The 14,165-nt window shown below is 47.6% G+C and overlaps 1 protein-coding gene across 1 annotated transcript in view; it reads left to right on the top strand.

The window, feature by feature from the left end:
- The window catches only part of LOC135921188 (26S proteasome non-ATPase regulatory subunit 6-like), a 34,617-nt gene extending 25,525 nt beyond the window's left edge, over positions 1-9,092 (top strand). Inside the window, exon 8 of the mRNA XM_065455500.1 lies at positions 8,982-9,092. Coding sequence (XP_065311572.1) covers positions 8,982-9,050 — 69 coding nt within the window. The 3' untranslated portion in view covers positions 9,051-9,092. The remainder of the gene's footprint in view (positions 1-8,981) is intronic.
- Positions 9,093-14,165: the final 5,073 nt, after the last annotated feature.

Raw genomic sequence — 14,165 nt, forward strand, 5'->3', positions numbered from 1 at the left:
GTAAGGGCTGCACCCCAACTTGGCAGCCCAAAATTTGGGAAAAATGATTTCCAACGAAAAAGCAAACGTGTTCGATGCCTCACTAACGTGCGTGCGCATCAGCATCGCATTTTTGCACGCTGTGTACTACTGCGTGCCGCTGCTAGATGGCGAGAGCTGCGCATTTACCTCTGATGCAATGGTACTTCTGGAAATGCGGGGTGCGCACAAGTCATCGGCTGCACCGGCATCATTTTAACCAAAAGGTTTGGTCCCATGTAAGAGCCGCATCTCATAAAAATTGGGGGGGGGGGGGAATTGCTGCTCTTACACGAGTCTATGCAGTAGCGAGCTTGGGATAGCAGCAGAAACAGTGGTGGCTGTATACGCTGCTGCATCTGGTGCTGAGCCACGTGAAATCACGCAAAAGTGATTGTCTCCCTGAAAGTGGCCGTGTAAGCCACTCCAGATCATAGTCGAGCGCAAAATGAACCCACAGCAACCTTCACGAAAACGTGCTCTGTAGCTATGACGCTGTGTCTGGTGGTAGGCTGTTTCTAATGCTGTGAATGTTCTTTTTTTTTTTCGTATCCAATTGTAATTTGCATGCAATTTTCAGATCCGTTTTCTCAACAAACAGGTGCACGTTAGATTTGGGTAAATATGGTACATCAGTGCTACGTCGTAGATTTCGGAGTACTGTTTTATATGTGGACCATTGTAGCTCAGTATTAGTTCTTGAAGCTTGCTCAGTTCAGTCTGTTCTGCTCTTTTAGAATGCACCGTAGTGCGTATTTACAGTCGCCGACCGTTTATTCGGACCTCACGGGGACTGCGAAAATGTCCGAATAAACAGGTGTCCGAAAAAGCAGATTAAGAAAACAAAAGAAATCCTTTATTTCCACGCACTTATTCGGGCTCGGCAGTAGGCTTGGAAGAAATCGTGAATGCGCCGTTGCACGCTGTTCCGTTTACGCGCAATCAGATAAGCCTGAATCTCGGAGAGGGTCGTACGGTCACTATTAGCGGCTGAAAGCACAGTCACTGCTTGTACACGCTCCGCATGGTAGCACATGGTGCGTCATCTCCGGCGGTGCAGCAGAAACCTGACGAATGATCTTGCCGTCGTCGAGTTCTGCGCATGTCATTACAGCAGTGTCAGCACCTATGAAACTGTCAAATGAGACTGTGTCCGGAATCGCAATGCAACCACTGCGCAGGTCTCAGCAGAACATTTTCCGCGTCAGTAGGGAGCACATCAGAAGGCAACAAGTCTTGGCCTCCCGGAACCCGCTTGCCGGCATTCCCCAGCGCAGTCTGCGCAGGCACTGTCGGCGCCATTAGACCTTTGACGCGATGTTTACGTATGCCGCGTTGGCTCACCGAAACCTCGACACAGCAAACACCACCGTGCCGACACCAGTCGCACAAATGAAAAACGCGGCCTGCTCGCAGCGTCAGCGAAGAAACAAATCAGCTGCTGGATTGCCCTGACATGGCTTACTAAGCTGAAACCGGAACTGCTGCAGAGCCACTCTATCTAACCAGGCAGAAACGATGATAATGAGCGGGGATTTCCAGTAGCGCCACTTCGTGGGGCAGCAAGGAAGCTCCTTTCAAAACAAAAATGGCGTTCAGCAAGTCGAACCATGCACCGGTCAGAGTCGGTGCATGGTGCTCTCGACCGAGTTGGCTCAAGGAGTGTCCGAAAAATCAGACGAGAGGTTGCAAGGTGTCCGAACTTTCGGCAGTTGTTATACGTTATGCTCTATGGGGAGAATGGCGGTGCCGCGAGGCTGACCGAATAATCGGGCATGTCCGAATTTTCGAAGTCCGGAAAATCGGTCGGCGACTGTATCAATAAAATGGTGGCTAGGGTCGAGCGGGTGCTCTCAAAATCCAGTGTCACGGCAAAATGGCGCAGAAACTTCAAGGTGGCGATGTCACCTGTCTTTCATTTTCTTTTTGTTTTTACTTATCAAGCCACCTCTCATGGTAAGAGTGGCATTTTTGTAATCGTGGAAGCACAATTTACGAGGGTTGTTTATAAAATAAGGTTCCCGAGGAGCTGCAGTCGTGAGGAACGCTGTTCCGCCGGATCCGGCGACACTGGCATGTAGCTTGGTTCCCCCTCTCCCAGTCCCTGACCTGGCAAGCTGTCTGCGATGCTCAGTCTTGGCTTGGCAGCCATTAGAGGTGGTGCTCCTGCTCGCTTCTCCCGCCATGTGTGAAGTACGCTCTGTGATTCGTTTTTTGTGTGCCGGTGGATATACGTTACGAACTGTGTGAAGTCTACGGAGAAAAGTGTATGAGCGTACAACATGTTCGATAATGGTGTAGAGAATTCAAAGACGGATGTACAGACATCCATGACAAACAGTGTTCTGGATGGCCATTGGTTTCGGATGAAACGATTGCGAAAGTGGAAAACACAATGCTGAAAGATTGAAGGGTGACAGTTTGGGAGGTCTGCAAGATGGTCCCTGATGTCAGCAAGATCTGCATTGACAAAATTTTGACAGACCACTTGGGGTATGCAAAGGTTTGTGCAAGGTGAGTCCCGAGAATGCTTACGGAAGTCTGCAAACGGCAAGGTGTTGAAGCGGCCCGCGAATTTCTTCAGGCCTACTAAAACGATGGCGAGGAATCCTTGGACTCTATTGTCACTGGGGACGAGACCTGGGTCCGCTACACGACAGCGGAAACTAAACAACAATCCCGTCAGTGGAAACATCCAGAGTCACCGAAGCCGCAAAAGTTCAAACAAACGCTGTCTGCCTGCAAAGATGGCGAGTGTATTTTGGGACACGAAGGGGTTATTGTGCGAATTCATGCCTGCCGGTACACAATTAATGCGGACTGCTACTGTGAAATGTTGCAGAACCTTCGGTGCACGATTCAAATCAAGAAGAGAGGCATGCTCACGAAGGGAGTGCGTTTCCATCAGGACAACGCTCGTCTGCACATCGCCTGTGTAACAAATGATCTCATCAACAAATCTGAATGGGATACTGTCACACATCCGCCTACAGCTCAGACATAGCCCCAAGTGACTACCATCTCTTCCCTGAATTGAAGAAACACCTGGGTGAGATGCATTTCAGAACCTGAGGAAGCTTAAAGAAGAGGTTTAAGCTACCTTCAGGGTGTGGCTGGAGAGTTCTACGATTCAGGCATAAAGAAGATGGTACACTGCATGCAAAAGTGCAATGATCTCAACCGCAATTATGTCGAAAAATAGGGGAAAGTCTAAGCTTTCCGAAAATTTATTATTCAATGCCAATAAGCAGGTTTTTCATTGTGAAAAATCATTTGGAACCTTATTTTACGGACAACCCTCGTACTAATACAACTGGCACAATATTTTTTTAATGTCTCTTCAAACTTCCATTGTAGACGAGACAGTTCAGAAACCTTTGTTCAGTGTTCTGTTTTACTCATTTGAACATTTGGTAAAGCAAGCAGGTTCTTGAGGTTCCTCGACCTTCCTGTTCAAAGTGGGGCTGCGATACTTGAACAAAGCCAATGTAGTGGCTTTAATGGCTAGAAAATGCTGTCATGGACATGCCAAATATTATTTGGCATTTCATAGAACAACTGCATACAACATAATAAGTAGAACCTCGCTCATAAATTTTGGAAAAGCAGCGGGGAAAATGCATTAACTGGGAAAACGTACTATCCAAAGTAGCTAAAAAAATTTGATGAACTCAGCTATTGTTGACATCTACGCAATGCGAAGCCTTGTGCGGATCATTGCAGTACGAGACGCCAATGCACGCCGAGCTGGTGGTGCTCCGTGGCCGGAGATGCGTTTTGTTTTAAGAGGGCGACAGGAAACCGAAGTGAAATTGAGCTGGTGGGCAATGCCGGGTGCCGCCAAAGCGAAAGCGATGGCCATATCGCACCACCTGAAGCAGGGAACGACGGCGTGTTTGGATTATTGCCTACTAAAGGCGTGCAGTACACTGCCAATGGCACTATAAACCACTCGCTGTGAAAGAGATAGGTGAAGATGATTATCGCAATAGATCTGGCGACGATAGCTGTGAATGCGGCATGTGACAACCTGGGTGGAGATTAGCTGGAACCAGGGGCCAGATCCCACTGCGGTTCCGTTCGAGAACCAGTTCCTTTCGCCTCCTCTCATTGGCCGACCGTCGTCACGTCCGGCGTGACGAAAAACTTCCGGAGGCGGCTCCACAGTTTTCGCCTACGTCACGGGGCGTGGCCACGGCGCCGAAAGGAACCGTTTCGCCGGCCGGCACAAGAACCGCGCCGAGTAGGTCCACTTCGCGGGAACCGCTGTAAACAAACATGGCGGCGCCCATGACTCCGTATCTTTTCGCGGCTCTTTGCGGCCGCACTGGGCAGAGACGACCGAGAAACAGGGAAGACGCCTTCGATCTGCCGGAGGAGGATTTCCGCCGCCATTTCAGGATGAGCAAAGCGCTGGTGCGTAGGCTGTGTGGTGATCTTGAGGGCGAAATCGGGACGAAGGGGCCGACCGGACTACCAACAGAAGCGAAAGTTCTCTGTGCGCTTCGGTTTTTTGCGACCGGGAGCTTTCAGACTTCTGTCGGCAGTGAGGTGACCATCCAACTCTCGCAATCCTCAATGAGCCGCTGCATCAGCGCAGTAGCACTAGCTATAACTCGCATAGGCAAGCAAAGAGGGTGTGTAACCTTTCCGTCCACGCCAGCGGAAAAGCAGCAGGCAGTGGAAGAATTTTTGCACCGCGGCCGAATTCCTGGTGTTGTTGGCTGCATCGATGGAACCCTCATTGCCATCAGTCAGCCCAAAGGCCTCAGCCCCGGTGAAACGCAGGCATTCATGACCAGAAAGGGCTACTACGCCCTTAACACGAAACTTCAAAGCGCGCGCCAAAGAGCCCACAATTTCCCAGATGGCACCGCGCGCGCGCGTATGCGACGCCTTCTACCGACAGAAAAGATAAACATGTATCAAAAGAAACGTCAAAATGGTTATTTACTGCACTCTCTTGCACGTACTGTGACTTCTTATGAAATAGTATGTATTACCATTTATTTGTGATATTTGATTTCTTTTTAAAACAACCTATCTTTTAGTGTACGGCCCCCGAAAAAGCCAGGCAGTCGTGGGCCGGGCTCCCGCGAGGTCGGGCGCTCGCCGATTGGCCGTTCGCTTCCCCTTCTTTCTCCTCGCGTTCTTCGCTGTCGTCATTTTGACGTCACTCCGGAAAGGAACGGTTCGGAGACGGAACCGAAGTGGAATCTGGCCCCAGTATAAGAAACTGTGCGCACTGTTGTTTTCACGTGCGACAGGCGGCTATACAGCAGAACCCCGCTGTTACGTTCCTCACTGCTGCGTTTTCCCGGCTGTTGCGTCGCTTTCGTCCGGTCCCGGCATAGCTCCCATAGGATCCAATGTATTGGGTACCCCGCTGTTACGTTGTAGCTGTGAAAACGTTCCCGCATGTTACGTCGCAACCTGGCACCCCGAACCCGGCCGGGCAACGCGCGCCAACCGCCATTTTGACGAGTCTTGGCCAGACTTGGCTACGGAATTGGCTACAAGACCATGGCCTCCGATATCACCCCCCTTGCACGCGCGTGGGTAATCTCAGAGGCCATAAAAAGCCGCACGCGAGTTGGAGAGATTGCTACTAGATGGCCACTGCCTCGTCCATAGAGTTTCCTACAAAATTACTAGAGGGAACTCTGGCGCTAGTGTCTACGTGAGCTACAATGGGAGCGGTTGTCCCAGCATGGGAATTATGGGAAGTACATGAATTTGCCTAAACTTCGTCCTTTTTGGCTTCAAACGGCTTTGTGACTTTGTAAACTCATCATTTTCAACAGCTTATTGCGTAATAAATAATTAAATAAACATCATTAAAATTGCCCGACTGCAGGATTCGAACACGGGGACTCTAGTACAGAAGCCTGATATTGAAACCATTAAGCCACGAATGCATGTATCAACAAGCAAATGAAACGCCCTTATGAATTTATCGCGGGCATGCCAGTGCTTTGAGACGCTTGGTGCGTTTCGATTTGGGCTCATAGACAAGCTCAATCGTTGCAATTAATAGCAATTGTACGCGTTCCCGGCGTCTTCTGCACTTCGAAGAATATAGATTGCGCTGAAATATACGACAATAAGATTTATATAGCGTAATATACAAAGCCACAAGAACGCCTGAATCCATAAGCACGAAGATCAGACAAATCCATGTACTTCCCATCATTCCCATGGTAGGACAACGACTGCAGCGCCAGAGTTCCCTCTAGTAATTTTTGTAGAAAACTCTATGGCCTCGTCAGCCGAAGCGAGTAAAACCCGCGGGCCCGCAGCAATCCAGTCTTTCTTGTTTATGCGGTTCAACCCATCTGAGTCGTCCGTGTCCTTCCGTCAACAGCTACGCTGCCTACGCTTCGTCAGGCCTCGCTAATCCAGTCTTTCTTGTTTGTGCGGTTCAACCCATCCGAGTCGTCCGTGTCCTCCCGTCAACACCTACGCTGCCTACGCCTCGTCGGGCCTCGCTGACACCGCGAGCGATTTGTCGTCCTTTGATGGCGTCGCGCAAGCGCAAGGCGCTTTCCCTCGAGGAAAAGCTGCATGTTCGCAACGCAGTCGACAGGCAGCCAGCGCGGAAAAGAGTCGACATCGCCAAGGATCTTGGTCTGCCACCCTCGACGCTTAACAGCATCGTCTCGAAGCGTGCCGATATACAAGGGAATGCCGCGCTCTTCGGCCCGAAAGCTAAGCAGGCTTGTGGCGCCAAGTATGGAAACCTCGACGAGTCGCTTCTTACTTGGTTTAAACAAGCTCGCGCTGCCGGCGTTAACTTTGACGGCAGCATTTTTGCGCGAGAAGGCGATGGAAATAGCCGACCGACTGGGCATCAGTGACTTTGCAGCGTCAAATGGCTGGATCGACCGTTTCCGGAAGAGGCACGGCATCGCGTATAAGACGGTATCCGGGGAAGCAGCAAGCGTAAACTTGGAAACAGTCGACGATTGGAAGGCCACACTATCTGCCATAATTGAGGAGTATGAGCCTCGTGACATATACAATGCCGACGAAACGGGTCTTTTCTTTCGGGTGCAGCCATCCAAGTTGTTAAGCCTGAAGGGCGAAGCATGCCACGGAGGCAAATGCAGCAAAGAGCGATTGACGGTGCTCCTTTGCTGCAACATGGATGGCTCGGACAATGAAGCCATCAGTAATCGGAAAATACCGAAACCCATGGTGCTTAAAGAACATTCGCCTGCTGCCATGTCACTATAGAAGTAACAGTCGTGCATGGATGACGGGTTCCTTGTTCGAAGAATTTCTTCGTTACTTCGACAACAAGATGGGCTCCTAGTGCAGGAGTGTTGTCCTTTTTCTGGACAATTGTGCTGCCCACCCGAAAGACCCGTCGTTTCTTCGGAACGTTAAGCTTGTTTTTTTTCCTCCATACACTACAAGCCACTTGCAGCCGTTGGATGCCGGCGTTACAAAGAACTTGAAGCAGTCGTACAGGAAGTCTATCGTAAAGTGCTCTCTGGCGCGTATTGATCGCGGACAGCAGCCTACGATCGTTTCGATACTGGACGCTATGCACTACGTCGCTTCAGCGTGGACTGCAGTGAGCGCGTCAACTGCACAGCACTGCTTCGCGCGGTGTGGCTTTCGCACAGACGGCGGAGAGGAAACTGCCACGGAAGCTGAAGAGACGGAAGCAGCCTCTCATGATCAAGAGCTGAGTGAAGCTTTGAATGCGCTGGGTGCCACGGGAGTCACGTATGACGACTACGTCGCCGTGGATGCTGCTGTCGTGACGTCTGAGTGTCAGAGTATCGCCGAGATCGTTGCAGACTCGGTCGCGAGTGAAGCCTCAGACTGTGGTGACGACGAGGAGCACGAACCGCATGATTCTGGGGAGTTGGCGGACCCGAGCTTTGGAGAAGCCGTCGCAGCTCTGGACCTCCTTCGCAGGTACGTTGCACCTCAAAGCGACGCTGAGAGCAATGCGGCTTTCCAGGCCATCGAGAAACACGTGGTGTTTTCCAGCGAGCGGAAAAAACGGCAATCGACCATTCTCGATTTTTTTTTAAGACCTAAGCTCACTTGATGTCGAAATAAATTGTTTCAAGGCAAAGCTGCACTGTTTTCATTAATTTTCGGACCTTTCCTCACTGTTGCGTTTTCCCGGCTGTTACGTTTTTTTTTCGCGGTCCGGTGAAAAACATATGAACGGGGTTCCACTGTATACTGTTCTCGATCGTGCGTGCACCTTGTTCCTTTTCTTGTTCACATGGGATCTAGCCACTGGAAAATGTATACGATCGCAGTCCACAGCAGGCAACGGCGGTGCGTTTCTGTTATCGCCTATTTAAGCGTGCACTATGCTTCCGAAGGCACCATGCGCTGTGAAACATATAGGTGAAGACGCTCATTGCAATAGGATTAGCGACGATAGCTGTGAAGGCCGCATGCGATGACCCTGGAGAAGATTTGGTGGTACCAAAATGAGGAACTGAGTGCCTGCAGGCATTTTCACATTAGACAGGCGGGCGAGTATTACGGTGACGCTGCCGCAGTGGGCAGCTATATGCTGTTCTCCGTCCAGAATTTTCTTGTTTACATGGGAGCTAGTAGCCGGAAAACGTATCAAACGATTACAGCTTGGCGACGTACTGAAGTTGGTGCCAAAAAATTGTGTTTTCCAGGAACGTATGAACTGGTAAGAAATGAGCGTAACTCTTTTGGGTCATGTATTTCTTTTTTTTCTTGTTTGTGAACGTTGGCGCCAAGAAAACGTACTTAACAGAAACGTTTCAGCGAGGTTCTACTGTATTGGAAACCATTATGTGCACTGTACAGGAAGTTGAGAAGTGCACTGTGTTGCAGGAATTCAGAACTTGTGAACCATAAGTTGGGACTGTGTATTGTCTGTGTCTTGGTTTCCTTATTGATTTATGATTTGCAATGGGCAGAATGAAGCATTAATCTCTTTTCTTTTTTTGCAGGCGTGCATAAAGCAAGGCGACATCTTGCTGAACAGGATACAGAAGCTGAGTCGTGTAACCAACATCTAAGCTTAGCCTGTTCGAGGCAAATAAATGCGTTTGTGACTTCAACATTTGCTTTGCATATAGCTGAAGGGAGCACAGTGGTGGACTGCCATGCAATTTATAAAGCCTTTCATTTTGCTGCACTTGTTTACAAAAATGTGTACAACGGTTGCAATGTGTACAAGCTCACCAATGAGCGAGGAAGTTCACTATTGGGTATGCCAACCTACACATCTTGCAGCAATGCTGAAGTGTCGGTAGGTCCAGAAATTAATATAATTATCACTTCAACAGCTATTTAGCAAGAGATGTAGCCCTGCTGGAGCTATGTGGTACCACCAGTAAAAATCTACATTTGAAACGATTCCTACGATGTGGGAGCCGTTATTGCAGTTGGCCATTGGAAGCAAGCACAAAGTGCTTTGTTTCTGGATAGCTGTGGGCTATGGAATGTTTATTTTAAAAGCAAGAGAATTCTATGTGACACCTCAGTCGCACATCCCTTGCATACAAAGCCCGTTTTCATTCCAGTCGGAAGAGACATTCGTAGGTTATCCAATATATGCGAACATGCCCTAACAGTAAGTCTGAATGGGAGAAAAACATAGCGCAGGACAAGAAAGACTTGGTCTCATCTATTAGCACCGAGAAGTTTGAGTGGCTCCTTCTCACATATTACGTCAAATGGGGGACTCTGCTGCCGCGCTGTGTATGTGCTTACTACATTAAAGTTGTGTGATCTGCTTTGCTCAACTATAGAAACATGAGTCTGCAAGTTTGTACGACAGTGTTTGTAATATTTTAGAACACCTATCATATCTACTTGCATAATGATCGCACTTTTTTGTAAAAGAAATTGCTGTAAATTCAGAGGTGCGGTCATTACGCGGGTTATATTTCCCGCGAAAAGAAACATTTTTTTCATCCTGCATTTGCTGTGGGATGACAACAGGTCAACAAACAGGCGGCTGCCGCTGTAATAGTGTGGGACACCAAAAACAAAAATGGCGGCCGGCGGAACAAGCCGAACACTTTTTTTTTTCTTTTTGTGAGTAAATTACACACATTGAAACAGTTTCTTCCGTATCAGTAATGAATAATATCATTCATATCGGCAAGTCTGTGGCAATAACGTAGCCATGTCCATTTTGAGGGGACAGGAACAGATGGGCGTGTTTAGCTGCCAGTGACATAGAAACACATGACGGCTATACTGTGTAAACTACGGCATTTGTCTTCACTACTGTCGTAATACGGCACGTTTCTGCTAAAGGTGGACGAATATCTTAGGTTGTGTTACAAGAGTCGGCATATGAATAGGGTACACTTCTAACGTATCAGTGTAAACGTGGCTACTATCATTGCTGCTCGCAATTTGTTGCGTACCCACGAGTGCAGACGAGAAGAATCGAAGGCGCCTTTTTTGTTGTTGTTCACAACAACCCTTATAAAGCCTACAAATAATAAAGCCAAGGCAAGTTTGGTTGTAGCCGTTTTTTTTTTTTTCATGGAAATGTGGAAAGTGATGAAAGGAATGAAATGGGGCATCTGCTTAGAATGTTTGGTGCATGTGGACCGCTTGGTATTTCTTGAGGAGTTGTTCGCGTAGCATCCAACAGGTGGTAAGCGCGATCATTATTAGCTAGACCAGGCACATGACATATCGCTGCAGCAAGTTCGAGGTGCGATCATTGCAAGGGGAAAAAAAAAATCGAATTTTGGCAACAAAATACAGGGGTGTGATCATTATGTGAGTGCGATCATAATGCAAGTAAATACGGTATTTCCACAAAATCTGGTGGAGTCACCATTGAAGCCAGGCATACTGTGGATTGTAGTGGAGGGGAGGGGGGCTGGAACTTGAAGAGCTTTTTCAAATCCCTTCCCATATATATATATATATATATATATATATATATATATATATATGGTGTATACTTTTCTCACACTTAAAGGGGCCCTGAAACACTTTTTGAACATGGATCAAAAATGTTGACGATCTATTAATGAAGCGCCTGTGAACATGTGAGCCAAATATTATGGCTTTACAACTAGTGTCAAAAGCAGTGGGCAGACGCTTCCTCTCATCCAGAATGTCGTCATCTAAAGCTAATTGAAAGCAGCTAGCCCACCAATGTCATTGGCTGATTTTGTGATTGTGAGAACATCCTTCGTTATGCACTTAAACCTTGATATAATGGAGTTAATAAAGTTGACAGTTTGCTTCGTTACATCGAAATTTTGTTGTATTGAAATTCGACCTCTTATGCAAACAAGCACAGTCACCGATTGATTTTTCTTACACGGAAAGGGGTTAAAAATTTTCCTAATTATTGGGCGATCGAAAAAAATCAAATTTGAATGAGAAAAAAATTTATATAAATTTGGTAGTCGGCGAAGAATGATGCGGTTTCATGTCCTGTACATTCACGATATGATCACATCGGCTGTAGGAATTATAATGGAACCCACCCACGCTTTCGTATGCACTACGCCCAGGCAGCTGATAGTGTCACCTGCACTGGGATGATGCTATGGGGAAAAGTGCTAGCGGCGGGGAGCGAATGCTTCGTCTGCCTCTCGCTCCTGTGGGTCACTGAAACTTGAGATTGCGCAACCTTTAATACTAAGAGCACAGAATGACAGTTTACATGGTGTCACGCCGTCTTGGCATGCCCACTCTTTGCACATGTGGCAGGTTAGCTCTAAAGTGTGACTGCATATGCGCTCAGCTACGCTCACAACCATGTGCAGCCATGGCCGAGAGACGTGTGCCAGAAATCGAAACGCGCCAACTTACCCCCCACTTCACGCAACGCACCCGTGAAATTAGCATAGATTATCAGATATACCAACATGGTGATTCCTGTGTTAGTGTGCCTACAATATCTCTGCACAGTAATCCAATGCACGATTTATTGAATGGGTGTAGCCTGCTGATAACAGTGGCTTATGATTTAGTGTTTTTACGTTTTCTGCACAGATCGCCCTTCATCCTGTCTGTAGCACTGTTTGAGTCCCCTGTAAACATTCTAAACGTACACCAACCAGCCCATTTCAGCAGACTCATGCAGAAGTGATTTGAAAGCGAAAGTTAAAGGGACCTTGAAACGATTTTGGCAATTTTCTACAAACGTACTGAGTCGTTAGAGTAGGTTCTTCTGATCATTAATTGATGCATCTAAGTGCTCTGCGTAAAGCGTGTAATTTATTATAAGGTTTTAAAAATACACATCACTGCCGATCGCAGCGCACTGCGCGGCGGAATTTTAAGCCGCCCCTACCCATATGATGCAAATAACCCATATTACGTCACATGGGCGAGCTGTCTGATTGGCTGACCAGGGCGCGTGGTCGATAATTTTTCCAACTTTATGGGGAACAAATGGTGCTCGCAATAGTTGGAATGTTAGTTACTTTGTTTTTGTAAAAAGAAAATAACTTAAAGAGAATACACAAGAATAGTTTTTTAGTACACTTCAGCACTTCCGGCACACAGCAAGTGTCGTCTGCTTGTGTTACAACGTACTCCATTTTGACGAGAGCTCCGCGGTCAGAGTCGGTCTCAGTCTTTTCGCGAGCACTATGATTCGACTTTGTTGCCTTGTGGACTGCAAACCTAGCGACCTGCAAACCGCGAGTCCAGTATTAGGGCAAACGCAAGCGCAAGGGGACAGGGTCTGGCCGCTTGACTGTGCCGGGATGAGCCACGAGATGAGCAGAAGGGCAAATGTGAACGGTCTGCACGGTGCAGCCACCTGGTGGCACAGAGCTCAACCATACACAGTAGCAGCAACGAAGTGTATTCTTTGCTGCTGGTGTGTATTTTTCGCAGGAGTGTAATCCTCAACACGTTGATTTATAAATGTTTAAAATGCTTTACACTTGGTTAGAGCAATATTAGCGCTTTGTTTGACTGGTTAAGCGCTGCGCCAGCAAGTGTCTGGACCGTGCAGACCGATCAGGCTGCTCACGTACGTCTACGCTAAAGTTCCTTCATCAGCTTGAGTTTATGCCTCCAGTCATTTGCCGAAATGACCAGCTTGCCTGTTTTTAGCGGAGTATCGGACACGTTCGGCGCTACGACAGAATGCTCGCAACGCACGCAGCTTCGATAGCTCTCGGTCGACGGCCAAGCGGCCAGCGGAGAGGTTTCGCGCGGGAGGGGGCGTGCTCCTAAACAACCGGAAGTGAGCGATGTGACGTCGCATCGTGACGCTGAACCAGTGAAGGCGGAGCTTAGCGCCGCTCGCTCGGCGAGCGAGTTGAGGAGGAAAAGCATAGCTAGGGAGGAGGGTAACTTGTAATCGCTTGCAGCTCCATTAATACGTAACGCTTCACTTAAATTGTGGTGCGAATGTTCCACTTAAGCTGTACCCTACGCGCCTACAAAATTTGTCCGAACCGTTTCAGGGGCCCTTTAAGAAAGCTGGTGTTACAGAAATTCTACCAGTCGAAGGAAGATTTAATGTGGTGCTTACTTTATATAGCAGCTTGTTGTGAATAGCGATGCCGCAGGCTTTTCTAAAATTGATGAAGAGCACGTCAATCTTTTTGTCAACAAAAAAATTGCTAGAAATATGGGTCAATTCCATGAGTTGTGTTACTGTACTGAAACGACGGAAACCATGTATAATATTATAAAGGAGGTTATTGAATTCAAGGTATTACATACTTTAGGGCCTTATGAGAACTCAAAGTAAGCCTGTAGTTAGCCTACACTTGTTTTTAAGCAGATTTACAGAAAGGTCAATATTGGATTAGCTTCCAGGGTGGGTATGATGCCTGAAGTATATGATTTGATGAAAATTGCAGAGGGGCGAAATAACATGAGCACCAGAGAAAGTAATGGGCCAAAAAGCTTTTGAGAATACTGTCGTGCCTAGGAAGACTGTATCTTAGTTTAGTGTCGAAGTAAGGATACTTTTATCGCTATAGCAAAGAGTTGTCATCGTATGCAAAGATGGGTTGAACACAAGTACTTAATGCATTAGCTGTCTAAATCGAATCAAATGCTTGCGCTTTTTGATGTAAAGGAAGCTACAGCAGTGATAGCTCGTGAAATAGCACTCCAGCATTTGCCTGGTTTAGTTTATAATAATCATAGCAGTTGAACACAAAAGTAGTAGTCATTAAGTG

The sequence above is a fragment of the Dermacentor albipictus genome, chromosome 5, assembly GCF_038994185.2.
Source record: "Dermacentor albipictus isolate Rhodes 1998 colony chromosome 5, USDA_Dalb.pri_finalv2, whole genome shotgun sequence".
Classification (NCBI taxonomy): domain Eukaryota; kingdom Metazoa; phylum Arthropoda; class Arachnida; order Ixodida; family Ixodidae; genus Dermacentor; species Dermacentor albipictus.